The following is a 26,605-nucleotide window of genomic DNA, read 5'->3' on the forward strand; positions in this document are numbered from 1 at the left end:
TGTGAATGTGTGTGTAATAGAGCGTCACCAGCGAGCGTCAGCAGCTGCTGCGTTCGCAGGTGCACTTCCTATTCATTGCCTTACTTACATCATTTGTTTGGCCCAAGCAAAGCCCAAAGCCCAACCCCAACCCCAACCCGAACCCAATAGCCGAACCCTTAACTAAAATCACAGCCCACTCTCTCAGTTGTCACGTGGCGGCAGTTGGCCCGACATCGATTGGCTTTGGGCGCATCATCTGGCTGCAAATTAATTCCATCTTCTATAATTCAGCACAAAATGCTGTCAAAATATTGAACATCTTTATATATATGCGCATATATAGACAGACGTATATATATGTACATATACATATATTTGTGCATATATATTTTTTGTTAAATTTTCAACGTCAAGCAAGCAGTAGAAAAGGTAGAACGGTTTTTTTTAGCACAGGTTAGACTATTTAATACCCTTGCCAACCCCCAGCTCAACTTCTGTGCATATATTCAATTAAAATTATTTTTAAAAAATTTTACAATTTTTTGATTAATTTTATTTAACGAATAATTTAGATTTATTGAATATAAAATATAATTTTTTTTTTCAATCTTTTTTTTCAATTTATTTAATTTTATATTATGTATTAAACCTATAAGAATTTACATAAAAAAAATAAAACTTATATATAATATGAATAAAAATAAAACTTTTATCTAATATGAATAATATAAATTAACTATAACATATTAGTAAACAAATGTTAATTTATAAATAATTTACATTTTTTAATAATGTATATAAAGTTCTTAAATTATTAAAAAAAAAAAAAATACTTAATAGAATTGGATCATTGAAATAATCACTGAAGAACTAAAATACCCTCTGAAAGAGTATTAGCAAGAATCCGGCATAAAATTCGCATTCGCGAAGTCGTGAACCGTCGCAGCATCAACTGGGAGCGTTTAAAATTTCCGCAGAAGCTAAAGGTAGCCCGAGCCGAGACAGCCCCTTGGGCAGCAGAGCCCGATCCAAGCTCAGACACAGATTCAGATTCAGCTCTACACAAAGAGAGAGTGCGACTGAGAGAGCTAAATGCATAACGACTGTAAATTTCCAATTTTATTTTAGCTGTTGCCGTCACAGTGAAATGGCAGCGAGAGAGGTAAGGCTTATGGGCATTATTTTTTTAAGTTTTTTTTTTTTCTTAGTTCAAGATGAGACAGCATGAAAACAAAATAAGCTATAAAATTAATCGTCGACTTAGCTGCCGATTAAGTTTATACGACCATCGTAGATAGCATCCATTTTGTGTTGTGTTGTTTTCGCTGCTTTAGCAACTCCACACCGAACAGAACCATGAATTTTGATGGGCTCCACCATAAATGGGCAGTCGTCGAATGAGTTTTGGGCGTCTATTGAAATGAATTGGAAATCTCAAACGAATTTGTCACAATTTGTATTTGATGCTATAGAAATTTGGGCAGTTATAGAAAAACATTTTGTTGGCCGATAGAATACCATAACTTAATATAAGATCTGACGGGATTTGCATATTACTTTGGAGTGATTATATGGAATGGAGTTTAGTTAAATTAATGGATATTGAATATAAAATGTAGTACTTATCGTTTGAGTGGAATTGATTATATCTTCGTTCAGCTTTTACTTTCGAATAATTCTAATTTCGTATTTTGAAAATGCTATCAAATGAATTCGCCTTCCATTAATATTATTTATTTATCTACTACCCCTCACATATAAGTTATTAATGAAAACGATATCATCGTTGCTATAGACCATCTTGCAGGATTTAGTGCTTCAGGCCCTTTTGACGTTAACATCTGTTTTTCTTTGGCTGAACAATTGAATTAGGTAAGAGATACACCCAGCTTTACACCTTTTGGCACTCATTATTCGAGTGGACATTGTTCGCAAAATGCCGACGTATTAACCAGCTGAAATGGATCTGATTGAAAGGAATGGATGTGGGCTCAGGTGAGGGCATTTGCTGATGTAACACGCATGCGATTAGATCGAAAACCATATGAGGGAAACACAAATCAGCCATATATACATACATAATCATCTATATAGATCAGCAGTGAAGGGAGGGGAACCCTTTGTAATTGAATAAAAAGTGAGGTAGCTCAGTTTCGTCTTATGCACACCTTGAACACTGTAAATTGAGCTCTAATCAATGTGCGAGCATCAAAATCCTTTTCAAGGCGGCTCAGGTTTATCAAAAAGGTGCCGATAATAGGCAAAAGGCTTGCACGCAGCGAGTGGGAGAGAGAGAGAGGGAGAGGGATAGAGAGAGAGTGTGAGTGAGAAAGGGAGTGGGAATAGTAGAGTTAGGAGAGGGTAAAGTACCCAACAAGCAGGACCCAAAGCACACACATGTCATCAGTCATTGAATAGGCCCAAATTGGTTGGATCTATGCGAAGTGCATTGTGCGAATTAATTGCATCTTCGAGTTCGAAATTCGATATTGTTCAGAGAATACCGCCTACACAATTCCCGATGTGAAACTCTAAACTTGAGCAGCGAAAGAGACTTGCGAAACGCCTTCGCTCCATGATGAAGAATGGAATCAAAGGAATTAATTTAATTTAATTAACAATTATATGGAGAGCTATACAAAAATACAAGGTTAGAAGTAAGGCTTAAAATAATTAGAATCAATTGAAAAATATAAAAAATGTTAATATATTCAGATTTAGATTTGGATATAGAATCACTTACACATGTCAGAATAAGTTAATTTACATTGCTTGCTCGCATCTCTATCTGCTAGCAAAAGCTGAGAAGAAACGTCTGAATGATTATTAATAATAATTGCTGATAATATAGTATGTACATATGTTAATTGTAGCAAAATATTCAAAATAATTATATAATATAATTACATTAAAGTGAAACCTTTCCCAAGGCTTTTCCTCGGCGCATTGTTAGATTGATTAAAGCTGAATTATTTATCTGTGCTAATTAATAATATTTAATAAACACGCCGCGAGATTATCGCACTAAAAGTAAAAAGAGAGAAGAAAATGAAAACACCAATCAGAAAATGCGAGTGACTAACTATGAGGTGGGCTGAGCCCACACGCAAGCTGGAGCGGAGGCTGATTCAGTGGCGGTGGCTGTGCCCGAGGCACATGTCCATATCTACATCTGCTATCCTGCAGCCACTGACTGCACCGCAAAATGTCTGAGACAGACACACACACACACACACACACAGAGGAACACGTTAAACAATTTTAGAGATGAAGATAAGTTCATCATCAGCCAAGCGGGCCAGTTGGACGAGCCGTGTCTGGTCTTTGGTCTCGGGTGTTGACGTTTTGTAGGCGGTGCCTCGAGTGCCGTTTAAACGCTCATAATGCCGCCACAACTTATCGACAGATTTATATCGTGTCATTGTGTGTGTGTGTGTGTGTGTGTGTGTGTGTGTGTGTGTGTGTTTGCCGCACAGGCAGATTCTTATGTTTTTCTGTTCTGTTGCAGGGCTTTTGAATTTTCAACGTTTTGCCGCAGGATCAGCGATAAATCACTTTGTACATCAGAATCAATAAAAAATTAAGACATCAGGAAAAACAAGTAAATGACTGACTTGCAACTACCCTGTACGTAGCATGGAAAATTATTATATGCAATGTTAAGGCAGTTAACCCAATTAGTAATATTAATATTTAGCTGATGTATCCAATTACTATTTCCTTAAGTTTATAATTTATATAAGAAATATATTAACTAAAGTGAAGATGTGAATGTGTGCGATTATCTATTATCGAATATATCGACTAGGAACATAAGTGCGGTGCCAGATCGCCACAAACCTATATAAGGCATGTTCATTTAAGGCTCTATATATGGAATATATCTTATTTAAAATATCCGTAACCACATTTTCTATATTAATTATGTTGTAGAGCTTTGATTTAGAAAGTGATCAATCGATTCTCATAATATTCGCGACTATCGATTACCGATTTAAGTGCAGTTTGACAGCTAAGCGATATACTAATGGGCTCCTTAGCTCATCTTTAATAAAATTTGTCTGAAATTACATTTCAGTTGATTTCTAAAAAGAGAAAATAATAAGAATTTAATTGCATCAGAAAATATATCCAACCATCAATAGTTACGGGGTATAAAGAGAAACAAGAGTCATAAGGTGTTTAAATTGAAATGTTGATGTCTTCATCATGAGCGGCGTTTGATCTGAGAATTCGTTCCACTCATGTAGGTCGACTCCGGCTACTTTTATGTGTTTGTGTCTTTTGTGTGTGCATTACAGGTAAGCGCTAACATTGAACCTGACGGATTTACGTGCTTGCGAGCTGCAGCTGAAAGGAATTGATGGCCCATTAAATTGACATATACTCAACTTAAGTGTATTTAACTATTATGCTTTAGTACGTTAATATGCTGTTTATTTGAGCTGTTATACCACTCCGCAAAGTTGTCAATCCATATTTTCCCAAGCGTTGCATAAAATGTATATTCAAATGGGCGCCAAGGCTGTAAAAGATTGTTCTACAGCACTGGTTGCTTGGCCACACTTTGTGTTGGGCCGCATTGCGCTCTCACATCGCCGTTAGTATTTTATATGATTTGGTATTATTATAGTTTAGTCCGCTCGGTAACTTCGTTTCAGCTTGTTGTTGTCTTGAGTCGTCCGGCTTTATGTTTGAAAATAAATAAAAATTCGTATTTTCGATCTAGTAATCTAATTAATAAAACGCAAGCATATTTTCGGTTTGCTTGCTCGACTATACTTACAAAATTAATTGTGCGCGTGTAAATGTAAAAGGTGAGTGTGACATATCACAAAAAATTCACAAAAACAGCGCCACGCCGGCTGCCTAAACGCCAACCACAACAACAATAAAAACAAAAAATATAGCAGCAGCAACAACAACAACAACAGGAAGAAATTGCGCGCGCTTTGAATTTACATTTTGAAAGGCGCGCTAGAGTCAATTGTTGGGTTACTTGTGTATTAGTTTCTCTCTTCTTATTTAATTTGGCCAGCGCCCAGCGATCTTGATTCCATTGATACGCGTCTAATTAAATAGTCTATTAACGAGATCAGCGAACGCAACCATAGCGGACACTGCGACGCGTCGGGGCGTCTGTCGATTGATCTTGGTGCTGTGCCATATCGAAAATAGCAGCCATTGACAACGTGCCGCGGCAACAGCAGCATCACACACAATCCGTTAGCTGAAGTAATGGCGCTCATCACATAATGCAAACAAAGATTTGCAAAGTTTCTATTTGGAGAAATGTATTTATTTTTGCTTTCCCATTTGCAGTTATCCAAAATTTTCTGTGAAAAACCTATGGCACAGATCACAACTGATAAAAGGTCAACGCCGACGATGCGTCCACATACAGCAGGTAATGTTGCATCGGCCACAGCCTCTGCCACAAAGGAGAACACGGCCAGACATCATACATCCCAGACCCGCGGAAAGGGCATCGAAATTTTAGATTTCCATGAATCCTGGCTAGAAGAGGTCGAACTCTACAAGGACAAGCTGGTGATGTGCAAGCAGCTGTCTCAACACAATCACCAATCATCCGCACATCAATCGTCACACCAATCATCGCATCAGTCCCACAATTATAGCCCCTTTAATCCAACCCGCCTGTCCCCACACACTCGAAGTGTGGCTGGTCATTCCTCGCCCGTGGCCACTGCCAGCCAAGCGGCCGCAGCTGCAGCAGCCGTAACAACCGCCGCGACGGCAACAACGGCCGCTGCCGCTACCAAGTTGATTAAAGGACAAATACAGAAGCCGTCGCATCTGGCCCACAGGAGATCAAAGTTGCCGGATGCATCGAATGCATCCGTTGCCAGCTCAGCTCAGCCCGTCAAGTCAATGACGACCCGCATCCTGCCGAAGTTGAACTCTGTGCCAGCTCCTGTTGTTGGTGTCCTTCAATCAGAGCCGTATAAGAAAGTCCAGGTGCGTAGACTAAATCTAAAGCTAAATGTAATTTCTTGTCATCCATATGTAATCTTCATTTACATATATTTATATTTATATTTATATTTCTGTCTTTTGTCTTACTAAATCCAAAAGATGCTACGGCTTTATATGATACTTCCATTCATGTCTTATGAAGGTCGAGGGTCGTTTCTAAAACTAACTTCTATTAATCTATATAATATTAATCTATTGTATATTTAAGTCCGAATGTCTTACAGTATGTGAGCTAGCAATATTTTCATGCTTCCATAAAAATATTTTTTAGCAGGTGATCTGTATGATCTTAATACCTTTTATTGATCGGCGCAGTTAGACTAACAATTCACCCATTATATCCTTGATTTATATATATACTCGTGAATGCATTCAACAATGTTCGGCTTGCTGAATATATTTTTATCTGTTTTGATCATTCAACATGCTGCCTGCTTACCTCTCTCCCCTCGTCTGTTGCCTGTTTCCTGTGCGTGTGCTCCCCCCGCTGTGCTTTTTCGACTGCCAAATGCTAACACATAGATGCTCTTGAAGCGTGCTCGAGAGGATGCGCTTGCCAAGAATTCAACGAACAGCAGTGCCAACAACAGCAACAACTGCAAGCGCTCCAATAACACGGCCTGTCCAAGTCCACCTCGGGGAGGGATGGCCCACAGCTCAAGTGCCACGACAATTAAGGCGGCCAGCAAGATTGTTGTGAATACGTTCCATGGCAGCAGCATGCTGAATGGACAGCAGCATGACGAGAAGAGTAAAATACTTACCCAAAACGGGCTAACCAAATCGGCTGCCTCGGCCCTGGAGACGTCGCTCTATGCATCGCTCTATGCTCAGCCATCACAGATGCCATTCCAATGCCTGAACTCACGGATCGCATCCGGTGAGCACTCAAGCAACTACATGGGCGTCTCCTTGAATAAATGCGTTAGCGTCAACCATGAAGGACGGCAGAACGATGATGATCCCTGCGCTGGTAAGAGCAATATAACTATATATCAATGGAATAGGTTATGATTAATCGAATATGCTTTTTGCAGCAATTGACGAAATTACTAGCTATGATGATTCGGATTCGGATGAGGACTATGTGGGCACACCGTTCTATCTGGAGGATGATAATGATGAGACTAGCCAGAGCCGTCATATTCGACTTAAACTCGAAAAGGCACAATCCAAGACATCGGTGGGAACCACAACCACCACCACCACCACAGACTCAGAAGTATCTGTATACTTCAAGCCGGATTCTATATTATCGCCGAGTCTATTCCCAAATGTGCCTCCCTATTTAAATTTCACATCGCATGCCGATAAGGGTCCACCCATGCCGGCTGCACTGCACCGTGTGCTCAAATGGAAACTCAGTCCGGTCATGCCAAAGATTGTGAAGCGCGTGGTACTGAATTCTGGCTTTCGCATTATCAAAAGTAAGTAGTTACGTTAGAAATACTCCAAAATTTACAGATTTGCACTTGTTCATTAAATTCAAATGTGAAATATTCGTAAACAGATACCACCGACTGGATGGCCGTGTGGGAGAAGCATATGAAGAGTCCAGGCTTCCGTACGATACGTTCGCATCAGAAATATAACCATATGCCCGGCTCATTTCGTATTGGTCGTAAGGATACAATGTGGCGCAGCATTGCCAACAATATGAAGAAATTCGGTAAAAAGGAATTTGGAATCATGCAAAAGTAAGTAAAGTAAATGGAAGCTTAAGAAATCCAAGCTAATAGGGCTATGCTCTACCTCAACAGATCGTATATAATGCCTGATGATTTGGAACATCTGCGTCAAGTGTGGCCAAAGAACGCTTCAAAGCTGACCAAATGGATTGTGAAGCCACCGGCGAGTGCGCGCGGCACTGGCATACGCATTGTGAACAAGTGGAGTCAATTCCCCAAGGATCGCCCATTGGTGGTGCAGAAGTATATTGAGCGACCGTTGCTAATTAATGATAATAAGTTTGACATGCGACTGTATGTGGTGCTGACCTCCATTAACCCGCTGCGCATCTATATGTTCAAGGATGGTTTGGCGAGATTCGCCTCGGTTAAATATAGCTCGGAGCTGGGCAACCTGGATGAGCGCTGTATGCATCTGACGAACTATAGTATAAATAAGTTTTCACAAAATTATACTAAGAACGAGGATTTCAATGCGTGTCAGGGACACAAATGGACACTGCAATCTCTGTGGTCCTGCCTGGAGAATCGTGGTGTCAATACAAAACGCTTATGGGCAACGCTACGTAATCTGGTTATCCGCGGCATAGTCAGCGGCGAATCGGGCTTGAATCGTATGTATCGGCAAAACGTGAATTTTCGTTACAACTGTTATGAGCTGTTCGGATTCGATGTGTTGCTCGATGAAAACTTGGTACCTTGGTTGCTCGAGATTAATATATCACCATCACTGCACTCGGAGCTGCCGCTCGATTTGCATGTGAAGGGTCCGTTGATCCAGGCCGTATTGAATACGGCTCTATATCAGGTGCCGCCCAAGCTGAATGAACGCCAGCAGCAGGAGATACTGGAGGAGCTGCAGATGCAGGGACCGCTGGTCCACGACAAACGAATCTTTACCACCTGCCTAACAGCCGAAGAGGTGCGTAAGCATAATCACTTCACCAGTCGTGCAATTGAGTTTCGTGAGGAATATGTGGACACCATATTGGACAATCTACTGCCGGATGATGTTCGCTGCCTTATTATTGCCGAAGATGAGCTGGCACGGTGTAAGCCACTGGAGCGCGTCTTTCCAACGCTGGGCACACACGTTTTTCTACCTTATTTTGAAAATGCGCGCTACTACAACCGCTTACTAGATGCTTGGGAGACCAAGTACGCCAAGAATCGTGAACAGGGCATTGCATTATTGTCGCGCTTCTGCAAGGATAAATATCATTTGCAGGTCTCCGAAGCAGCGATGGAGAAGGTAAGCATTGCGAGTGCTATGAAATAATTTAGTTTTTATTATTTTCTATTGCAATTTCTTAGGAACCAAATGTAGCTCTCACTGAGATCGATATGTTGCATGTGAAAAAGGATGAAATTCTGGATAACCCTACCAATTTACCGCTCATTAAGGCAGCTGAGAGTAGTCATGCAGCTTTGCAAGCAGCCATGGCCTATAAAGCGGCGGCACATCATTGACACCAGAAGACTGACCATAAATTCAATCAGCGACTCTGCGCCAACAATCCATTGTCTATTTGTTAATTTGTATTGGTACACATGAGAACAGTAACCATACTAACTCCAGTCTTTTTAACACTCGTTGAATTCTACAAAATTAAAGTAAAATCTTTACTGGTTAATATATTTTCTACACAACACAAAACACAATTGTTTTTGTTTTTGTACCTAACATTCAACTGCAGTTTAACGTATCCCGCACGCTATCGTTATCGATTATTAAGTTGGTGTATCAAATTTTGAATTGGTGTATTTAAGCTGTTAAAAATAAAGAATGAAATCTTAAATCGAATGAAATATTAAACTTAGTATAATGTTAAATATATAATATGAGCTCACATAAATCTATACATTAATATTTTTTCCATTGTTTCAATGTCTAAAAAGAAACAAATAAAAACATGTAGTTTGATTCTTAATGATATACATTGAGTGAATGCAACAAAGCAATTTGCCAAACAAAATTTTTTTCAGTATATTTGAAATATTTTTTAAATCGAAAAAATCCGATAACGAAATTAAAATTAGTTAATTGACCGAACTTTCACACTGATGTGATTTTAAGATGCTACTCCGAGAAGTTATCGATATATCGCTAACATCATAATACGCGCACGCGACAGATCCATCGATGCATAGCCAGTTGAGGGAGATGCGACAGCCCTAATTATCGGCAAGGCAAACAATGAATGCACGACGTACGACGACTGTTCGTTGTAGAACGAAAACGCAAAATTGTTATTAAAAATTGAGCAAGCGTTTAGTTACGCGAAATCGCCCGGTCACCAATACAAATGCAAGTGCAAGTGAGCAACAAGCAACAGCAACAAATTGCTCGTGAGTTTTAGATAGCTTCCTGAGTAGCGTCACGTAGACGGCAAGCTACTTGCAAATCGATATTCACACTAACTCATATACACAACACACACGCACACATACACACACACCAACACGAACACCCACCAGTACAAACAGTATGGAAAACACATTAGAAGGCGGCGGCGCTGATGGCGAAAATAATATTATGCCGCTACCCGACATGTGCCAGGACACCGCCCGCGCCACAACAAACATCGCAGTCGTAGCCGAGACAGCGGTAAGTGCAGAATTTTGCTGGAAACATCGTTGGCTACAACGACGTCGCGTATTGTAATCTGCCGCCCGAAATTTTGCGCCTAATACTTTTCTTATCCATTCCACCTTTACACACACTCCTACATGTGCATATGCATACATATATATGCACACACACAGACATTGATAAGCAGCGACACAGTAGCAGTTGCTGCGGCGTCATCGACAATAGCAAACAGCGACAACAAGTCGCAATTGGAGAACGAAGAAGGGGCCACAATGGTGAGCGCCGAGCACCACCACATGAACAACAATAATAACAACAACAACGAGAGCAGTGCTAAAACTAAACAACAAAAAGAGCAGCTGTCAGGCGATGGCAATGCAAATACCACAACAACAAAAACTACAACAGAAACAACAGCAGCGGCAGTAGCAACAACAAATAATACAACAACGAACTGTGTCAAAGTGACGGCAGCAGTGACGCCGGCAGCGACAGCCGCCGAATCGGACAGCAACAAAACGGGTAGGCAGAGCTGCCAAGAGCTTTTCTTTCGCCTCCCTCACCGCTTTTACTGATGTACTCTTTTTCTGTCTTTCAGCTGAGCGCAATCACAAGAAGAAGAAAAAAGATAAGGAACGTGAGCGAGATGAAGATAAGCGCCACACAACCAGCAGCAGCGGTGGTGGCAGCGGCAGCACCTCCAAGGATCGTGAAAGCCAAAGCCTAAAGAGCAGCAGCGGAAGTAGCATCAGCAGCAGCAACAGCAATAGCAAATCCTATTCAAATCGACACAACAGCGACTACAAATCAAGCTCCAGTTCCTCCTCCTCCACCGCCTCGCGCAGCAAAGACAAGAAGCAACATAGAAGCGATCGGGACAGAGAGCGGGATCGTGAGAGGGAGAAGGTAATTAGAATCAAACTATATTATCTATGAAATTATACAATTCAGTTATAGCAAATCCCAATGCAGCCACATATAAAAGCTAGTTACTCATAATTAACTACAACTGTTTTAGCACACAGAAAGTAATAATAACAATTCTTACTAACAGATACCATCGTCATCGTCCAGTTGCTCATCGAACTCGCACTCGGATCGTCGCCGTAGCTCGGACAGCAGTCGCAGTAGCAGCAACAACAGTTCCAGCAAGTTTGTGGTCATTAAGGAGGAGAAGGAGAAGGAGAAAGAGCGAGAAGCGGAACAGGAGAAGAAATCTGTTGTGGTACCCAGTATAATAGAGCCACAAATCAAAATAGAAGAGCCGAAAAAAGAGTCTGCTGCTTTGACGGTACTTAATCACAGTAAGGCTATCAAAATGGAAAACGAAATCAAAAAGGAATCAGTGGAAACGAAGCCATTGCTAAATGGCGATGTGATCAAACAATTGAAGACACGCGACGAGGTCACGCGACAGTTGAGCTTCAGCTCAGATGGTAGCAAGCCCAAGGAGAACAATTGCAACAGCAGCAACAGTAATTCAGCTTCATCACTTTTAATGCCATCGCCGGCTCCAAAAACTACCAACAGCAGCAACAGTGGCAGCAGCAGCAGCAGCAGCGCCAATCATCATTCCTCCTCAAACTGTAGCGCGCGTAAATCATCGTCCTCGTCGTCCAGTAATTCGACGAGTAGTCATCACAAGACTTCATCTTCGTCGTCCTCCTCCTCGTCATCATCACGGCATTCGTCATCCTTCTCGTCGCGGGATTGCTCCAAATGTTACAAACGCTCCAAGATCCGTCGCAGCAGCGTCGGCGTTCAATGCATTCAGCACGCGCCCGCTGCTGGCCCCTGGCAAACGAATTGCTTGCCTACGCCGACGGGCAACCGCAAAGCGCCCGCCGGCCTTGAAAATCTCAAATATGGTAATTACTTTCAAGTGGAACAGTATCCGAACGGCGGTGCATCGGTAGTGCATCTCTATCAGCACGAAATCGATGCACTATCGCCGGATGAAATGGAACAGCTGGTGGATGAGTTCTTTAGCGTATGCTTTGCCGAAGACGAGCAGGGCTACGCGCATCATGTGATGGGCATTGTACACGATGCCGCGCGCTATATACCCGATCTACTGGAGCATATGGCCGAGAATTATTCAACGTTAACGGTAAAGGCGGGCGTGCTTGGCCGCAACTCGGACATTGAGACGTGCACCATGGCCCAGTACAATGAGCAGGTGAGTGTGACACTGGCCAGCAGCTAATCGAATTATTTATTATCAATCGCATTTTATTGCAGGTGGTGCGCAACTATTGCCAGGGCACGTTTCGCTATGGACCCCTGCATCAGATCTCATTAGTGGGCAAGGTGCACGAGGAGGTGGGCGGCTACTTTCCGGATCTGCTGGGACGCATCGAACAGAATCCATTTCTGCGCAAGGTAAATACTAAATAAATGGTTAACTGACGTACATCCATTCATGAATGTATTTCATATTTCAGACAATGCCCTGGGGTGTGAATTCCATACTCCAAACGGATCCGCGTCAGTCAAACGATGGACCCATTTTATGGATTCGTGCGGGCGAGCAACTTGTGCCCACGGCGGAGCTGAATAGTAAGACGCCCCTAAAGCGACAGCGGTAAGCTTTTACATTTGCTTCTATACATACACTTATGTGTTTATTTCATTCATCAACTAACCCAACTAAAACCTGAAATTATTTTCTTCAACATCTAAATTGCATTTCTTTGCATAATTATATTTATTTGTTTATTTCATTCAGTAACATTAACATCAAAATTTGTTTAACAAAATACCACTCATGTTTCCCTTCATTTGTAACTATACATATGCTATTATACAATAAATACTACTATATTTAACAAAAAATTGGCATTTTAGTTTTAATTCATTTATAGCTTATGCAAGTACATTTATTTACATTTTAGTATTGTTACGTTTCTATATTCATGTTTATTACTAAAAACAATTCCATCTTAGCGATACTTTGCTAGATTTCTCTTAGCTCATAATTGATAATTAATATTGCAATTTCTTCATGCAGCACGCGAATTAATGAGCTGCGCAATCTGCAGTATCTGCCGCGCTTATCGGAGGCACGCGAGACCATGATTGAGGACCGAACTAAGGCGCACGCGGATCATGTCGGCCACGGACACGAGCGCATCACTACCGCCGCAGTTGGTGAGCTATATATAAATCACTGTTTTTCTCCACAACCCTTTTTTCCCTTTCTCTACTTCAACAATTCTAATTGAATCTGAATTCCCGATTCGATTTCAGGTATTCTCAAGGCTGTGCACTGTGGACAATCATATAGCCAGAATCGCATCACCAAAGATGTGGTTGCCTTTGCCGCTCAGGACTTTAATACGCTGGTGGAGATGCTGCAGCTGGATCTCCACGAGCCACCCATATCGCAGTGTGTGCAATGGATCGAGGATGCCAAATTGAATCAGCTACGTCGAGATGGCATCCGCTATGCGCGCATCCAGCTCTGTGACAATGATATCTACTTTCTGCCACGCAACATTATACACCAGTTCCGCACCGTGACGGCTGTGACAAGCATAGGTAAATCATCCTTAACTATTTCATTAATGCAATTTAATTAATTCACTCTTCTATCGTAGCTTGGCATCTGCGATTGCGACAGTATTATCCCGGCCAGGAGGTAATCAATGAGAAGAACAATCCAGTGCTGGCCGAGACGCCGCATTATAAGGAGAAACAAACGATATTGCCCCATCCCATTGGCCACGATGAGCCTGGCAAGAAGACGCCCTCGAAGCGTACTCACGATGGCAAAGCCAAGCGTAAGGTGATTGATTTGGATGGCAGAGATCGCCGTTCAAGCGAAAGCAGCCAAGATGATCATGTCTCGTCGGCGAGTGCCTCGCCCACGCGTCAGACCAACAACAACAACAATAACAGTAGCAGCAGCAACAGCAACAACAACAGCACCCCCAAAAAGAGGGCGAACAAGGATGACTCCAAGATAGATATGCGCAAAATGGTGCTGGAGCACACATACAAGCAGACCAAAGCGGCAGCCACGGCACTCGATAAGGATCGTAAGCCTTGCAGCAAGGATCGGGAGAAGTCTAATCGTGATAAAGACAAAGACAAAGACAAGGATAAAGATAAAGATAAGGATAAGGACAAGGATAAGGATAAGGATAAGGCGCGCAACAAAAAGATGGAGCATAAACCAGAGCTGGCATCGCCTTCAGCTACGCCAGCTAAACAGCCGCGTCTAGAAAAAGAGACGGCCGTATCAATAGTTGCAAGCGGTGCGTCCGTTACCACTCCCAGTCCAGCTCCCCCAGTTCCCCCAGTTCATGCTCCCCCAACGCTGACGCCAGCCTTGCTGCCGCCGTTGCCTCTTGTGCCTCCGACGCCGTTCACTCACCGCGAAGCCTATGTAAATAGTTTGAATCAAAAAGAGCCCGAAATCAAAATACAGCTTAAAATGGTATCCGATGAGCCCACCACAACGACAACGACGAGCATCAGCAAACCTGAAATCACCAACTGCGTGAGGCCAGCCTCGCCGGTGCCCAACCCGGTCGAAGATGTGGGCAGTGAGCTCATTGTGGAGAGCACGCCACAACTGGTGGTGGATCACGAAGAGGAGGTGACGGAGATGTGTGAAGAAGTAATTCCATTGAATATGCCAGCAGTGCCAGCTCCAACAGTCACACCTGCTCCTACACTAACACCTACACCGACACCTGCGGCCGCACCTCTGCCGCCGTCCACACTACCAGTTGTGCGTCTAACGCAGCCACCAGTGCCCACGACCTCAACCGGAGCAGCGCCATCCCAAGTTGTTAAGGTGGTGCTGCCCGCTGCATCGCTGACGCCGCTAGTAGGTCGCCTATCGACGGTGGTTTTAACACCACCTCTGCCTCCCACGCCGTTGCCACCACCTCCGCCGCCGCCACCACCACCAGCCAGAAGCCAAATCAGCCAGAAGGCAACAACTGCTATCAGTAACAACAGCAGTGTCAGCACAACCTCCAACACCACCCCCAGCAGCACCACCACCTACAAAACGTTCACCTTGCCCTCGCACAAGATCATATTGGCCGGCAGCAGAGGTTCAGCCAAGACCAAAAGCGTGTCGCCAGTTGATCTGCTTGGCTCCATAATGGCCAGCATGGACAATAAGCCCAGTATCACGAACTCCACAAGCTCAAGCAGCGGCTCCACAGCAGCAGCAGTGGCGGCTGCATCCGCGGCAGGCGCCCCAGCTGCCGCCAGTAGCACGGCAGGCACTGCGAAGCCTTCACTATCTTCCTATGCCAATTCCAATAACAGCTACTGAGATTGCGTTGCCTGTTGCCCAGAGGCTTCTCCAGGCGATGTGTTCCCTAGCATCGCCAATTTAATTATTGCAGCTATATAACGAAGAGGAGATATTGTTGGAAATTGTTTTTTTTTTTTAATTGTTTGGATTAGGCCACGTTTTTGGCGTCTAACGCAAGCGCGAGCTTTAAAAGTTGGCCCGAATATCGTTTTTTGTATATAGCAAAGCTGGGGCTAAGGTTTGTTCGTATAAGCCGAACATCAACTTGCCCGCACATATTATTATATTTGGTAACTGTAGTTAATTAAGCTCAAAAAATGCTAAACATACTTTTTAGACACGTAGATTTTTAATTTATTATCGCAGGCACTATAAGGTACACACACATTGGCAACAGTTAGAGAAAAACTTGATATACATATATATAAGTGAATAAGCAGATACACATATATATCTATATATCTTATATATATATACAGATTTGTATATTAGCATAGAATGCGCGCACATTGGCCGGGTATTTTTACAAGTCAAACTAAAGTGCAAAATGCGCCCAGTTGTTTTAAATTTTGTGTTTTTCCTAACGACATTTTTGAAACGTGTTTTGCAAGCACATTCAACACCACACACACACATATATATATATATACCGATAATTATGATATATATATATACAATTCTATATATATACCACACATATAAATGTAGTTTTTAAAACCAATGCACGTTGAAGAAACAATAAAGATTCGGATCGTACAAAAATTCAACACAAACTTTTTTTTTATAATATGTATAAAATTTAATGGAAAAATTGTGATGATCAACCCCAGAAGCAATAACAGTTATATATGGGGTATACAAATTCTTAACATTTTGTATGCCTATTTATATCATTGGGCTATATCGTTTTCACTTCATATATTACATATTTTAAGACGAGTATAAAAAAATCAATGACATTTTTTAAAACAATATCAAAATAGAATATAATTGCTACAAATAATACATCAGCATCAAAAAATAATATTTCTATATGTATATAAACCGTTTTAAAAAAGCCCACCTCAAATTAATTGCAAATATCAATGGAATGCTCCGTTTGCTTAAAGCTTGGAGCGCAGCTCCTGGATGCGACCTTGCGCTGAGCGTTGCAGGTCCAACAGTTTCATGGCGAAGCCCATGTTGCCCTGAATCTTGATCTTGCCCTGGAAGAAGGCCTTCTGGGGCGGCAGTTTGCCCAACAGCAGCTCATACACATCATCGTCGCTGATTATAAAGGTAACATCGCATTTTTCTGCAATTATAATTAATCAAATCAAATAGCTATTCCGATTTATTTTTATGTATTGACTTACGCGTTCCGTTGAAAATGACCTTGCCCTTGCCTTGCTTAGCATCAATTACCCAGAAACCGGTCTGACCTTGGGGTCCATTGTTCACCCTGAAGCCATACACAGCACGCACCTTTTCAATTAGATTGTCTTGGTCCTCTTGCATGGCCTGCTCGAGCAGCTTAAGCAGCGGCGACACTTTGAAGCCCTCCTCGCTGGTCGCATTCTTTGCGGCAGCGGTCTTGTTCTGCTTCGCGCCAGCGGCACCTGGGAAGCCCAGACGATAGAGAGTTACCACAACGGCACCACCCAGACCCAGATTATGTTGCAGGGCCAACTTGACATTAGGCACCTGCCGCTTCTCAGCCAACCCACGCAGTTGCCAGCACAGCTCGGCGCACTGAGCCAAGCCTGTGGCGCCCAAGGGATGTCCCTTAGAGATGAGGCCTCCACTGGGATTGATCACAAATTTGCCGCCATACGTGTTGTCTCCATTATCGATAAACTCGCCAGCCTTGCCCTCACCACACAGACCCAAGGCCTCGTAGGTGATCAGCTCGTTGGCCGAGAAGCAATCATGCAGCTCCACGACCTGCACGTCCTGTGGCTTGAAACCGCTCTTGGCGAACAGGCGCTGAGCGGCAAGTCGAGTCATGTCGTAGCCGGCAATCTTCATGAGGCTCTTGTCAGCAAAGGTCGACTCGGGATCGCTGGCCATCTCCATGCCCACAATCTCGACGGCCTGCTTTTCCAAACCATGACGACGCACAAATTGCTCGGAGGCCAGAATTGCAGCGCCTGAGCCATCCGAAGTGGGACAGCACTGCAGCTTGGTGAGCACTCCTTCCACCACTTGCGGAGATTTCATAATCTGCTCTAGGGTGTATTCATCGCGGAATTGCGAGTATCTAATCATAAAAAAGATTAGATTAGTATATGCAACACATTAAGCCTTAACACGCCGCATATCAATTTAACAAGGGCACTTACGGATTATTAACCGAGTGCTTGTGATTCTTCCAGGCAATCTTTCCGAAGTGTTCCGGCTTGGTTCCGTACTTCTTCATGTGCTCCTTGCCAGCATTGCCAAAGATTTGTGCAGCCATTGGTCCAGGTCCGATCTCTGTCAGCTCTCCCATTTCGGTGATGTGCCGTTCCATGGGATTGGCACGATCAAAGTACTAGCAGTAAAGATAATGTTATGGGTGACATTATATAGGGATGAAAGTTTCCTCTAGCTACCTTCGACGCCAACGAGCCACGCTCCATTTTCTCAAAGCCCAGAGCCAGGACACAGTCTGCGTTGCCCGACTCGATGATCTGTTTGCCCAAATACAGGGCACTCGAGCCTGTGGAGCAGTTGTTGTTCACATTGTAAACGGGAATGCCCGTCATGCCCACCTCATAGAGCGCCCGCTGGCCGCAAGTGGAGTCGCCATAGACATAGCCCACAACAGCCTGTTGCACATCCGTGTACTGAAGCTTGGCATCCTGGAGTGCTTTTGTGACTGCCTCTTTGGCAAAGTCCGGATAGCAAATATCGGTGCGGCGACCAGGCTTCTCGAACTGTTGAAAGAGTCAATAACTTTTATTTATAGACGAACAACCTTTAATCCGATTATTTTAGATAATAGTAACAAAACATGGAAATTAGATTGCGCAGCAACAAGATTTCGATTTCTTTAATGACCGAAGTGCACTGTAGTTCAAAGTCCGAGTGCGATAATTACTATTGGGAAAGGGGAGGAGATGGAGCAACTTGTTGTGGCAGCTTCTTGGAGATAGTCTTTTTCTTTGTTGCACCTGTTTCCAAGTATGCATGTAGTCATCCTACATAATGATATTTACCTTGGTCATGCCAACACCAACCACATACACTCGGGTCTGGGTCATTGTGAGATTAAGTATTGTTCTTTAGATGGACTACAAGTTGAACCGCTTTGACTCGGCTTTAATCAATTACTAAGCATTAGCTGAAGACCACAAAACAAGTTCGCTGGTAAGCTAAACAAAACTATCGATGACAATATCGATATGTTTAGCTGTTTACAAAATGCACTGCTTATCGCAACTTGCGTAACGAAATAAGAATTGAACTTGTTCAAAATTATGGAGCAACTTAATTGAACTGATTCCATTGAAACTGAAGTGAATTCGCGCCCAACTGAAAATGGGTCGAACAGTTACTTCCCGGACGCCTACCACAATAGAAGCACATCAAAATGACTAAGACTAGAGTTTACGTTATCGGCGTTGGCATGACCAAGGTTCGTATCAGAGAAGTGACCTTTGTCACCAACTGTAACCGACTTTCGACTCTTAGTTCGAGAAACCAGGTCGCCGCGCTGATGTTTGCTACCCAGACTTTGCCAAGGAGGCAGTTACCAAGGCTCTCCAGGACGCCAATATTAAGTACGAGGAGGTGCAACAGGCTGTTGTGGGCTATGTCTATGGCGACTCCACCTGCGGCCAGCGAGCGGTGTATGAGGTGGGCATGACTGGCATTCCCGTCTACAATGTGAACAACAATTGCTCCACGGGCTCGAGTGCCCTGTATTTAGGCAAACAGATCATCGAGTCGGGCAACGCAGACTGTGTCCTGGCCCTGGGCTTTGAGAAAATGGAGCGTGGCTCGTTGGCGTCGAAGGTAGCTAGAAAAAACTGTCATCCCTATATAATACCATCCATAACATAATCTATATTGCTAGTACTTTGATCGTGCCAATCCTATGGAGCGGCACATCACCGAAATGGGAGAGCTGACAGAGATCGGACCTGGACCAATGGCTGCTCAGATCTTTGGTAATGCTGGCAAGGAGCACATGAAGAAGTACGGCACCAAGCCGGAACACTTCGGAAAGATTGCCTGGAAGAATCACAAGCACTCGGTTAATAATCCGTAAGTTCTATATGAATTGATTAGCTCTCAGTCGAAAGTTCAGTGCCATAATAAGCGAATGCGCTTATCTTATCTGGTATCACTTATCGTGGGGCCATCCTCTCGCTGAACATTGGCCATCCAATTGATAGACGAGTGGTGCAGTCATTCTTATCTTAATCTGTCGCCTCTCTCCTCCTGTTGTTATAGATACTCCCAGTTCCGCGATGAATACAGCCTCGAGCAGATTATGAAGTCGCCCCAGGTGGTTGAGGGCGTGCTCACCAAGCTGCAGTGCTGCCCCACTTCGGATGGCTCGGGCGCTGCAATTCTGGCCTCCGAGCAATTCGTGCGTCGTCATGGTTTGGAAAAGCAGGCCGTCGAGATTGTGGGCATGGAGATGGCCAGCGATCCCGAGTCGACCTTTGCTGACAAGAGCCTCATGAAGATTGCCGGCTATGACATGACTCGCCTTGCCGCTCAGCGTTTGTTCGCCAAGAGCGGTTTCAAGCCACAGGATGTGCAGGTCGTGGAGCTGCATGATTGCTTCTCGGCCAACGAGCTGATCACCTACGAGGCCTTGGGTCTATGTGGTGAGGGCAAGGCTGGCGAGTTTATCGATAATGGAGACAACACGTATGGCGGCAAATTTGTGATCAACCCCAGTGGAGGCCTCATCTCTAAGGGACATCCCTTGGGCGCCACAGGCTTGGCTCAGTGCGCCGAGCTGTGCTGGCAACTGCGTGGGTTGGCTGAGAAGCGGCAGGTGCCTAATGTCAAGTTGGCCCTGCAACATAATCTGGGTCTGGGTGGTGCCGTTGTGGTAACTCTCTATCGTCTGGGCTTCCCTGGTGCGTCCAAAGCAAAGTTGTAAGGGATGTATTTGTTGTTAATGTAAATATATGAATTTGTGTTTTTTATTATCAAACTAAACTGGACTTGAAAATATGTATATAAATGCTTTGCGTTGTTCTTTTTTAAATACGTATTTCGTAAATAAATTTAAGTTTGAAACAGAGGTTCAATAGCTTTGACATTTTGAAAGGTATAAAAAGTGCCAGAAGAAAAAATACTTAAGTATACATAAGCAAAATACCAAACGAATAATCGTATGCACTCCGAAAACTGCTGAACTGCTTGTCAAGCAGTGCTGAATGTAAACAATCGGTTAATAACTATGAAACTGTTCAATCGAACAAGCTACAGATTTGAAATCACCCGCACTATTATTAAAGCCACATCATGTTCCTTGATGAAATGATTTAAAATCCATGCTGAGGTGTTTAACGGTATCTTGGTTCAATGAGCTTTTATTATATTTTTTATTTATATGCTCTTAACTAACTGCGTTTGGCTTTAGACTGTTGCCGCTTCCATCCGCAGCATATACGCCAGATCTTAAGAGCGATGACCAGGAGCAATAACCAAGCAGCCCCAGCGAATAGTAGACAAAGCGGTATGGTATTATTCGTTCATAATGCCACGGCATCAGGGCGCAGCTGCTCATGACGATGACGGGTGTCTGCGGCCGTAATGCCACGCCCATCATGCAATCCGTATTGAATTGTCAGCAGGATGTTGGAATACCTGGGCAAGTGCCTCGCTATGAAGCGTCGCATTGCACGCATCCTTGCCATAGGCGTACAGAATGAAGAATTCGCCGAAGGAAAGAATTGATGGATTAATTGACTTGATTTATTGATTAATTGGCAGACTGACTGATTGATTGTCTGCCAATGGACTGACCCGTTATTATTATCAACATATTGACTTATCGTCTGATTGTCTAAGATATTGCCTCGTAGATTATTTGACTAACAGTCTGAATGATTGATTAGGTTAGGAACTGTGTGTTACAAATTGTCTTCTATGAATACAAAATAAATCGAGTTATAGACAGCCTAACTAAAGTGACAAGTGCTCTTGCCAATACTTTTTATAAGTTTTTTACTTGCATGCTCCTGTATATGCATTTATATATATGAACAGGTGCAAGGTATCGACAATCGCATCCCATTTTATATGCTAAGATTAATCAGGTACTACACTTTTTTAAATCTCTTCTCATAGTTACTTGCCGGTCATAGTGCCACAAAGCGCACTTCTTCAATTCGAACCCAAAATCGTGCCCACAATTCCAAGTTGAGGTAGGCACACGCCACTGTTTATGCATGCACATACACACACGAACATGTAAAGGCACATAGGCATACAAATGCTTCTACAAGTGATATCCCACAGCTGTGAGCCTCGCGTCCCCTGCATACACACAATCAAACATATGCAAATGCTGGGCCTTAAAATTTCTACAGGCAGCAAGAGCTTCGCACACAGTCATATAAATACTACATGTATGAGCAAGGGACTTTAGTGTGTGTGTGTGTACACGCTCGTCGCGAAAACATTTTCATTATGAGTACCAACGCTTTCATACCCTTCTCGCATTTAATAACGAATACGCAAATATTTTGTACGAGCTTGGCAAACGGTTTGAAAAGTTCGGTATACTCTTCACACAGAAGGGAAGACAGCTGAAAAAACGATCAACTCTCATTTGCGAGCTCTGGTCAATATCTAAAATATTCAAGAATTATCACAAAGAAAACAGAAAAGCAATATTTTATTGCTGTAAACAAAGAAAGTGAAGCCAATGAAAGGGAATAAAGGCTGACCTCGACATAAATGAAATCATCAAAGTTTATTTCTTTGTATTTATTATTTATTATTTGCTTATTAGATTAGATTACAATGAGACTTATACATGTTTCGATTATAATATTCACATTTTACTGTATTTTAGCTGGGATTTCAATGCAGAGAATATCCAGATTGTTTTGATCCTGCAGCTCCCATTTGACAAGCACTGAGACCTTTGGATAGCTGTTTAGCACTGACAGTGTGGCCGTATAGCGATAGGACTCATTATTTTCTAACGGACATGTCAGGCCACTGTTGACACATGCATTCGGATTGCTCAGTGGAAATGGGATTTCAATACCCAACACTTTGCCATGGACAACAGTTATAACGGATGTAGCCGTTTCGGCCAATGTAAAGTCGATTGATATTGATACATTGGTATTTCGATGGAGAATGCACTCTGCCTTTGTCGTATCACAGCCTTCAATGGTGACTTGACTAAATTTGCCCGTCTTTGAGCCACAATCTTTAAATTCTAGACCTGCGCCCAGCTGCAGCACCAAAAGCAGCGACGAGATAAGCACGCATAACTTAAACATGACGTATATTTTTATTAATTAAATTATCAGCTCTGGCGAAAACACGCTTCACATGTGTTCTCGCGACAGTGTCTTAACTACAACTGGAAAAAGTTTAAAAAGCGACTCAAGCAAACGCTGCGCGCCTCACGAGAATGGAGCTTTTCTATCGATAAGCATTCGTGTTGGAAAAGCGCGCTACTGTTAACTTAACATAATTCTTATTTGAACTCCAATATTCCAATTTGAATTGTCAATGTCGCTTTGAAACGAAATAGATGCATTTTCTGGAAATAGTACAACTCAAATCTATATCCTTTAGAGTACATTTCTCTACGCAGTAAGACATACTATGTTTGTCCGCACGATGGTTCTTTATCTTTTGCTCATCACTAGCGGAAAGCTTCTGCTACCGATTCCAGTTGGCTGAATTTGGTTAGATTCACTTTAGCCGCGGTGGGCGCAGCATTTTGACCGCATTTACTTTAATTTTAATTGAATACCATTTAGTAACGCTTAAAATCATGTCGCAAATTTGTAAACGAAGCCTGTTGACTGCAAACCGCATCGCCATCAATGCACCAGCAGTTTTACGTTGCAAGTAAGTCTGAGTCTCAGTTGTGTTCATTGTTGTAGGCAGTGTTTTTTAGCTGCACTATGTAACACGTCGCAGTGCACTGCAGTGTCATTTGTCAAGGTCATTGCAAATGCCGGTCTATTTGTGCTCCATGCATGCGTGTGAATAAGCATGTTGTGTGTATATACATCATATATAAATATATGTGTGTGCATGCGCCGCGCTGGATAATTTAGTGTTTGTTGTGCTTGGGACTTTTTATTATGTGAGCATATGTATTATATATATATATATATATATATATATATATATATATATATATATATATATATATATATATATATATATATATATGTATATATATGTATGTATTTTTATCCAGTCTGTTGCTTAGAACAACAAAATATTCCACAATCTGTTTATGCACACATACATGTATACGTGTGACATGTTTATTATCTGCATGTCATGTGTTAATTATTTCCTTATTTCATATATTATTCGTTAAGTTACATGCATCTGTATGTAAATTATAACAGTTATGTGTCTATAATATATGTATGGTTACAGCTGCCACATGTACATTTGTACCCTTTGTTTGTGTACCAAGATGGTACGTTTCACTCTCGATTTAAATTTGGTACATTGCAGATTGGTCCCTTTGGTACATTTAAAGTGCTGACGTTTGTGTCATATTTATAGCACTTCTTTCCAAGCGATAATTAGTTACTTCCGATCGCATACTGTTGTTAGATTTGTTATTTGTGTATGAATTACGCTTTTGACATAACAATCTTGTTATTCTCGAGTAAAACTATACATATATATTGTAGTAACTGAGAATCAATCAATAATTGTAGCCATATTAGCTTACATAGTTATGTAAATAGTGGATTTTATTAGTTAAAAGTAATATATACTTTTCCTATTCAGGAAACTGCTGAAACCAATTGTAAAATCAGATATTCTGATTGCCTTCTAAGAAACTTTCAAATCCACATGCAATTTAATTAAAATTTAAAATAGATAAAATATATATGCATCATTCTACAAATTTATCTAAGAGACAAAGGAAGAAAAATTATGGAAAATTTGTTTAGTCAATGGCTTATCTCTATCTCTCATTAATCTGGGTGGGTTGGACGTCATAACGCTTGTTTACAGCTATAAGCGATAAGCGTGTGAGGGAACCCAACACGAGGACAATTAATACAAATAACGACAGTGTGCATCAGAGGCTCGAAAGGTCACAAATATAAAGCGATATTTGACTTTGAAACGTTAGCATTTCAAAGGTATAATTAAGCTCTTTTCCTTTCTAGCTAATCAAAGCGCGTTTTTTGAAGTGGACTAAGATAACTATTTGAATGCTTTGATAAGTAGGGTAAACGTCCGTTCTATTAAAGTGAAGAGTACAAAAAAGTAACCCGAGGGCAATGAACAATCATTTGTTTATTAATACAAGTTGTTAGGGTTTTAGGTTGAGAATTTTCATGCGCTTTGTATTTTTGAAAACTTCTGTACCTAAAACTTTCAGATCCACATGGTTTTCCGAGGTAAAAATGGGTCCACCCGACGCCATATTAGGCGTCACGGAGGCCTTCAAGAAGGACACGAACCCAAAAAAGATTAACCTGGGTGCCGGCGCCTATCGAGATGACAATACGAAGCCATTTGTGCTGCCCAGTGTGCGTGAGGTAAGTGTGCGTGCCTCCAAATCAATGGATCTACTAAACTATGCTCTATATCAGGCCGAGAGGCGTATTATCAGTCGTACACTGGATAAGGAATATGCCACAATCATTGGTCTGCCCGAGTTCTACAACAAGGCCATTGAGTTGGCTCTCGGCGAGCAGTCTAGCCGTCTGAAGGCTAAGCACAATGCCACAGCGCAGGCGATCAGCGGCACTGGAGCGTTGCGTGTGGGCGGCGCGTTTTTGAGCAAGTTCTGGAAGGGAAACCGCGAGATTTATTTGCCTACACCGTCGTGGGGCAATCACGTGCCCATTTTCGAGCATTCCGGTCTGCCAGTCAAGCGTTATCGCTACTACAACCCAAAGAATTGCAATCTGGACTTTGCTGGCATGGTTGAGGACCTGAAGGTGACGATTGAAAAGGAAAGAAACTTGTTGGTTTACTAAACACTCTCTTTCTCCTGGCAGCAAATTCCTGAAAAGTCGATTGTGCTGCTGCATGCCTGTGCTCATAATCCAACGGGCGTCGATCCCAACACCGAGCAATGGCGTGAGCTATCCCAGCTGTTCAAGCAGCGCAAGCTTTATCCATTCTTCGACATGGCCTATCAGGGCTTTGCCACCGGCAACGTCGATGGCGATGCCCAGGCCGTGCGCATCTTTGAGGCTGATGGCCATGATTTTTGCCTGGCGCAGAGCTTTGCCAAAAACATGGGCCTATACGGTGAGCGAGCTGGTGCCTATACGGTGATTTGTGCCGACGAGGATGAGGCAGCTCGCTGTTTATCCCAGATCAAGATACTGATTCGCGCTCTCTACTCCAATCCTCCAATTCATGGTGCGCGCATCGCCGCCGAGATCCTCAACAATGGCGATCTACGTAGCCAATGGCTGAAGGATGTGAAGACCATGGCTGATCGCATTATCAATGTGCGCGCACAGCTGAAGAGCAATCTGGAGAAACTGGGCTCCTCGCGCAATTGGCAGCATATTGTTGATCAGATTGGAATGTTCTGCTTCAGTGGACTAACACCCGAGCAAGTGGACAGCCTGATGAAGGACTACAGCGTGTACCTGACCAGAGATGGCCGCATTTCTATGGCCGGTGTAACTAGCAAGAATGTAGAGTACCTGGCCGACAGCATTCACAAGGTGACCAAATAGATTATATCAATGCCTGGAGCCCCACACTTATCTGCGCCTGTTCGCATTTATAGAAATTGTATACAGCTAAGAATAAGCTAAACAGATTATTGCCGTTCACCAGTCCGACCCTGTACATAAGCTAAATCGTCTGCCGTTCAAATAAAGCATTCTAGCATTTTATAGTTAACAACAGCTGTTATTAATATGTATGTATGTATGTATA

At 42.6% G+C, this 26,605-nt stretch overlaps 6 protein-coding genes across 7 annotated transcripts; 4 read left to right on the top strand and 2 right to left on the bottom strand.

Annotated features, from left to right (window-relative positions):
• The first annotated feature begins 4,616 nt into the window (after positions 1–4,616).
• TTLL4B (Tubulin tyrosine ligase-like 4B) lies at positions 4,617–9,329 on the top strand. The gene is made up of 7 exons (XM_030388024.2): positions 4,617–4,799; positions 5,305–5,961; positions 6,502–6,952; positions 7,017–7,406; positions 7,490–7,676; positions 7,740–8,919; positions 8,982–9,329. Exons 2-7 carry the CDS (start codon positions 5,332–5,334, stop codon positions 9,135–9,137), a joined length of 2,994 nt encoding a protein of 997 aa, XP_030243884.1. The 5' UTR covers positions 4,617–4,799; positions 5,305–5,331; the 3' UTR covers positions 9,138–9,329.
• A 498-nt stretch (positions 9,330–9,827) lies between these two features.
• On the top strand, positions 9,828–16,300 carry LOC108649501 (uncharacterized). Of its 2 annotated transcripts, XM_030388031.2 has the most exons (10): positions 9,828–10,016; positions 10,146–10,275; positions 10,434–10,782; positions 10,859–11,166; positions 11,315–12,439; positions 12,502–12,642; positions 12,705–12,844; positions 13,271–13,410; positions 13,510–13,800; positions 13,860–16,300. In XM_030388031.2, the coding sequence occupies exons 2-10, from the start codon at positions 10,156–10,158 to the stop codon at positions 15,554–15,556; spliced, it is 4,311 nt and encodes a 1,436-aa protein (XP_030243891.1). In that variant the 5' UTR covers positions 9,828–10,016; positions 10,146–10,155; the 3' UTR covers positions 15,557–16,300. The 2 variants fall into 2 exon arrangements, with proteins under 2 accessions (XP_030243891.1, XP_030243890.1); XM_030388030.2 differs by having other exon boundaries at positions 9,828–10,275.
• Positions 16,301–16,312: 12 nt separating this feature from the next.
• ScpX (Sterol carrier protein X-related thiolase) lies at positions 16,313–18,937 on the bottom strand. Its single transcript, XM_089258670.1, has 5 exons — positions 18,718–18,937; positions 18,112–18,435; positions 17,860–18,050; positions 16,894–17,777; positions 16,313–16,832 (listed from the first exon to the last, which is right to left on the bottom strand). The coding sequence occupies exons 1-5, from the start codon at positions 18,760–18,762 to the stop codon at positions 16,642–16,644; spliced, it is 1,635 nt and encodes a 544-aa protein (XP_089114796.1). The 5' UTR covers positions 18,763–18,937; the 3' UTR covers positions 16,313–16,641.
• Positions 18,938–18,975: 38 nt separating this feature from the next.
• Positions 18,976–20,654, top strand: LOC115564109 (sterol carrier protein 2). The gene is made up of 4 exons (XM_030388035.2): positions 18,976–19,136; positions 19,193–19,516; positions 19,578–19,768; positions 19,958–20,654. The coding sequence occupies exons 1-4, from the start codon at positions 19,092–19,094 to the stop codon at positions 20,619–20,621; spliced, it is 1,224 nt and encodes a 407-aa protein (XP_030243895.1). The 5' UTR covers positions 18,976–19,091; the 3' UTR covers positions 20,622–20,654.
• Positions 20,655–22,444: 1,790 nt separating this feature from the next.
• On the bottom strand, positions 22,445–23,091 carry LOC108649847 (Niemann-Pick type C-2a). Its single transcript, XM_018098921.3, has one exon. The coding sequence runs from the start codon at positions 22,984–22,986 to the stop codon at positions 22,534–22,536; it is 453 nt and encodes a 150-aa protein (XP_017954410.1). The 5' UTR covers positions 22,987–23,091; the 3' UTR covers positions 22,445–22,533.
• A 251-nt stretch (positions 23,092–23,342) lies between these two features.
• Got2 (glutamate oxaloacetate transaminase 2) lies at positions 23,343–26,572 on the top strand. The gene is made up of 4 exons (XM_018098918.3): positions 23,343–23,566; positions 25,080–25,239; positions 25,294–25,644; positions 25,705–26,572. The coding sequence occupies exons 1-4, from the start codon at positions 23,490–23,492 to the stop codon at positions 26,398–26,400; spliced, it is 1,284 nt and encodes a 427-aa protein (XP_017954407.1). The 5' UTR covers positions 23,343–23,489; the 3' UTR covers positions 26,401–26,572.
• The last annotated feature ends 33 nt before the right edge of the window (positions 26,573–26,605 follow it).

This window comes from Drosophila navojoa, chromosome 3, assembly GCF_054131105.1.
Source record: "Drosophila navojoa isolate 15081-1374.11 chromosome 3, UAZ_NAV_1.0, whole genome shotgun sequence".
Classification (NCBI taxonomy): Eukaryota; Metazoa; Arthropoda; class Insecta; order Diptera; family Drosophilidae; genus Drosophila; species Drosophila navojoa.

What these genes read in the sequence shown, in the direction of transcription:
- LOC115564109 (XM_030388035.2), top strand. Translation starts at nt 19,092, where the DNA reads ATGACTAAGACTAGAGTTTACGTTATCGGCGTTGGCATGACCAAG. An exon ending in GTGGCTCGTTGGCGTCGAAG is followed by an intron (nt 19,517 to 19,577) that starts GTAGCTAGAAAA and finishes CTATATTGCTAG; the next exon opens with TACTTTGATCGTGCCAATCC. An exon ending in AAGCACTCGGTTAATAATCC is followed by an intron (nt 19,769 to 19,957) that starts GTAAGTTCTATA and finishes CTGTTGTTATAG; the next exon opens with ATACTCCCAGTTCCGCGATG.
- ScpX (XM_089258670.1), bottom strand. Translation starts at nt 18,762, where the DNA reads ATGACCCAGACCCGAGTGTATGTGGTTGGTGTTGGCATGACCAAG. An exon ending in TTGGTGTTGGCATGACCAAG is followed by an intron (nt 18,436 to 18,717) that starts GTAAATATCATT and finishes CTCTTTCAACAG; the next exon opens with TTCGAGAAGCCTGGTCGCCG. An exon ending in GGTCATTTTCAACGGAACGC is followed by an intron (nt 16,833 to 16,893) that starts GTAAGTCAATAC and finishes TTATAATTGCAG; the next exon opens with AAAAATGCGATGTTACCTTT.
- Got2 (XM_018098918.3), top strand. Translation starts at nt 23,490, where the DNA reads ATGTCGCAAATTTGTAAACGAAGCCTGTTGACTGCAAACCGCATCGCC. An exon ending in TGCTGCCCAGTGTGCGTGAG is followed by an intron (nt 25,240 to 25,293) that starts GTAAGTGTGCGT and finishes GCTCTATATCAG; the next exon opens with GCCGAGAGGCGTATTATCAG. An exon ending in GCATGGTTGAGGACCTGAAG is followed by an intron (nt 25,645 to 25,704) that starts GTGACGATTGAA and finishes TTCTCCTGGCAG; the next exon opens with CAAATTCCTGAAAAGTCGAT.
- LOC108649847 (XM_018098921.3), bottom strand. Translation starts at nt 22,986, where the DNA reads ATGTTTAAGTTATGCGTGCTTATCTCGTCGCTGCTTTTGGTGCTGCAG.
- TTLL4B (XM_030388024.2), top strand. Translation starts at nt 5,332, where the DNA reads ATGGCACAGATCACAACTGATAAAAGGTCAACGCCGACGATGCGTCCA. An exon ending in CGATGATGATCCCTGCGCTG is followed by an intron (nt 6,953 to 7,016) that starts GTAAGAGCAATA and finishes TGCTTTTTGCAG; the next exon opens with CAATTGACGAAATTACTAGC. An exon ending in GAATTTGGAATCATGCAAAA is followed by an intron (nt 7,677 to 7,739) that starts GTAAGTAAAGTA and finishes CTACCTCAACAG; the next exon opens with ATCGTATATAATGCCTGATG.
- LOC108649501 (XM_030388030.2), top strand. Translation starts at nt 10,156, where the DNA reads ATGGAAAACACATTAGAAGGCGGCGGCGCTGATGGCGAAAATAATATT. An exon ending in ATCGGACAGCAACAAAACGG is followed by an intron (nt 10,783 to 10,858) that starts GTAGGCAGAGCT and finishes TCTGTCTTTCAG; the next exon opens with CTGAGCGCAATCACAAGAAG. An exon ending in GACGGCTGTGACAAGCATAG is followed by an intron (nt 13,801 to 13,859) that starts GTAAATCATCCT and finishes CTTCTATCGTAG; the next exon opens with CTTGGCATCTGCGATTGCGA.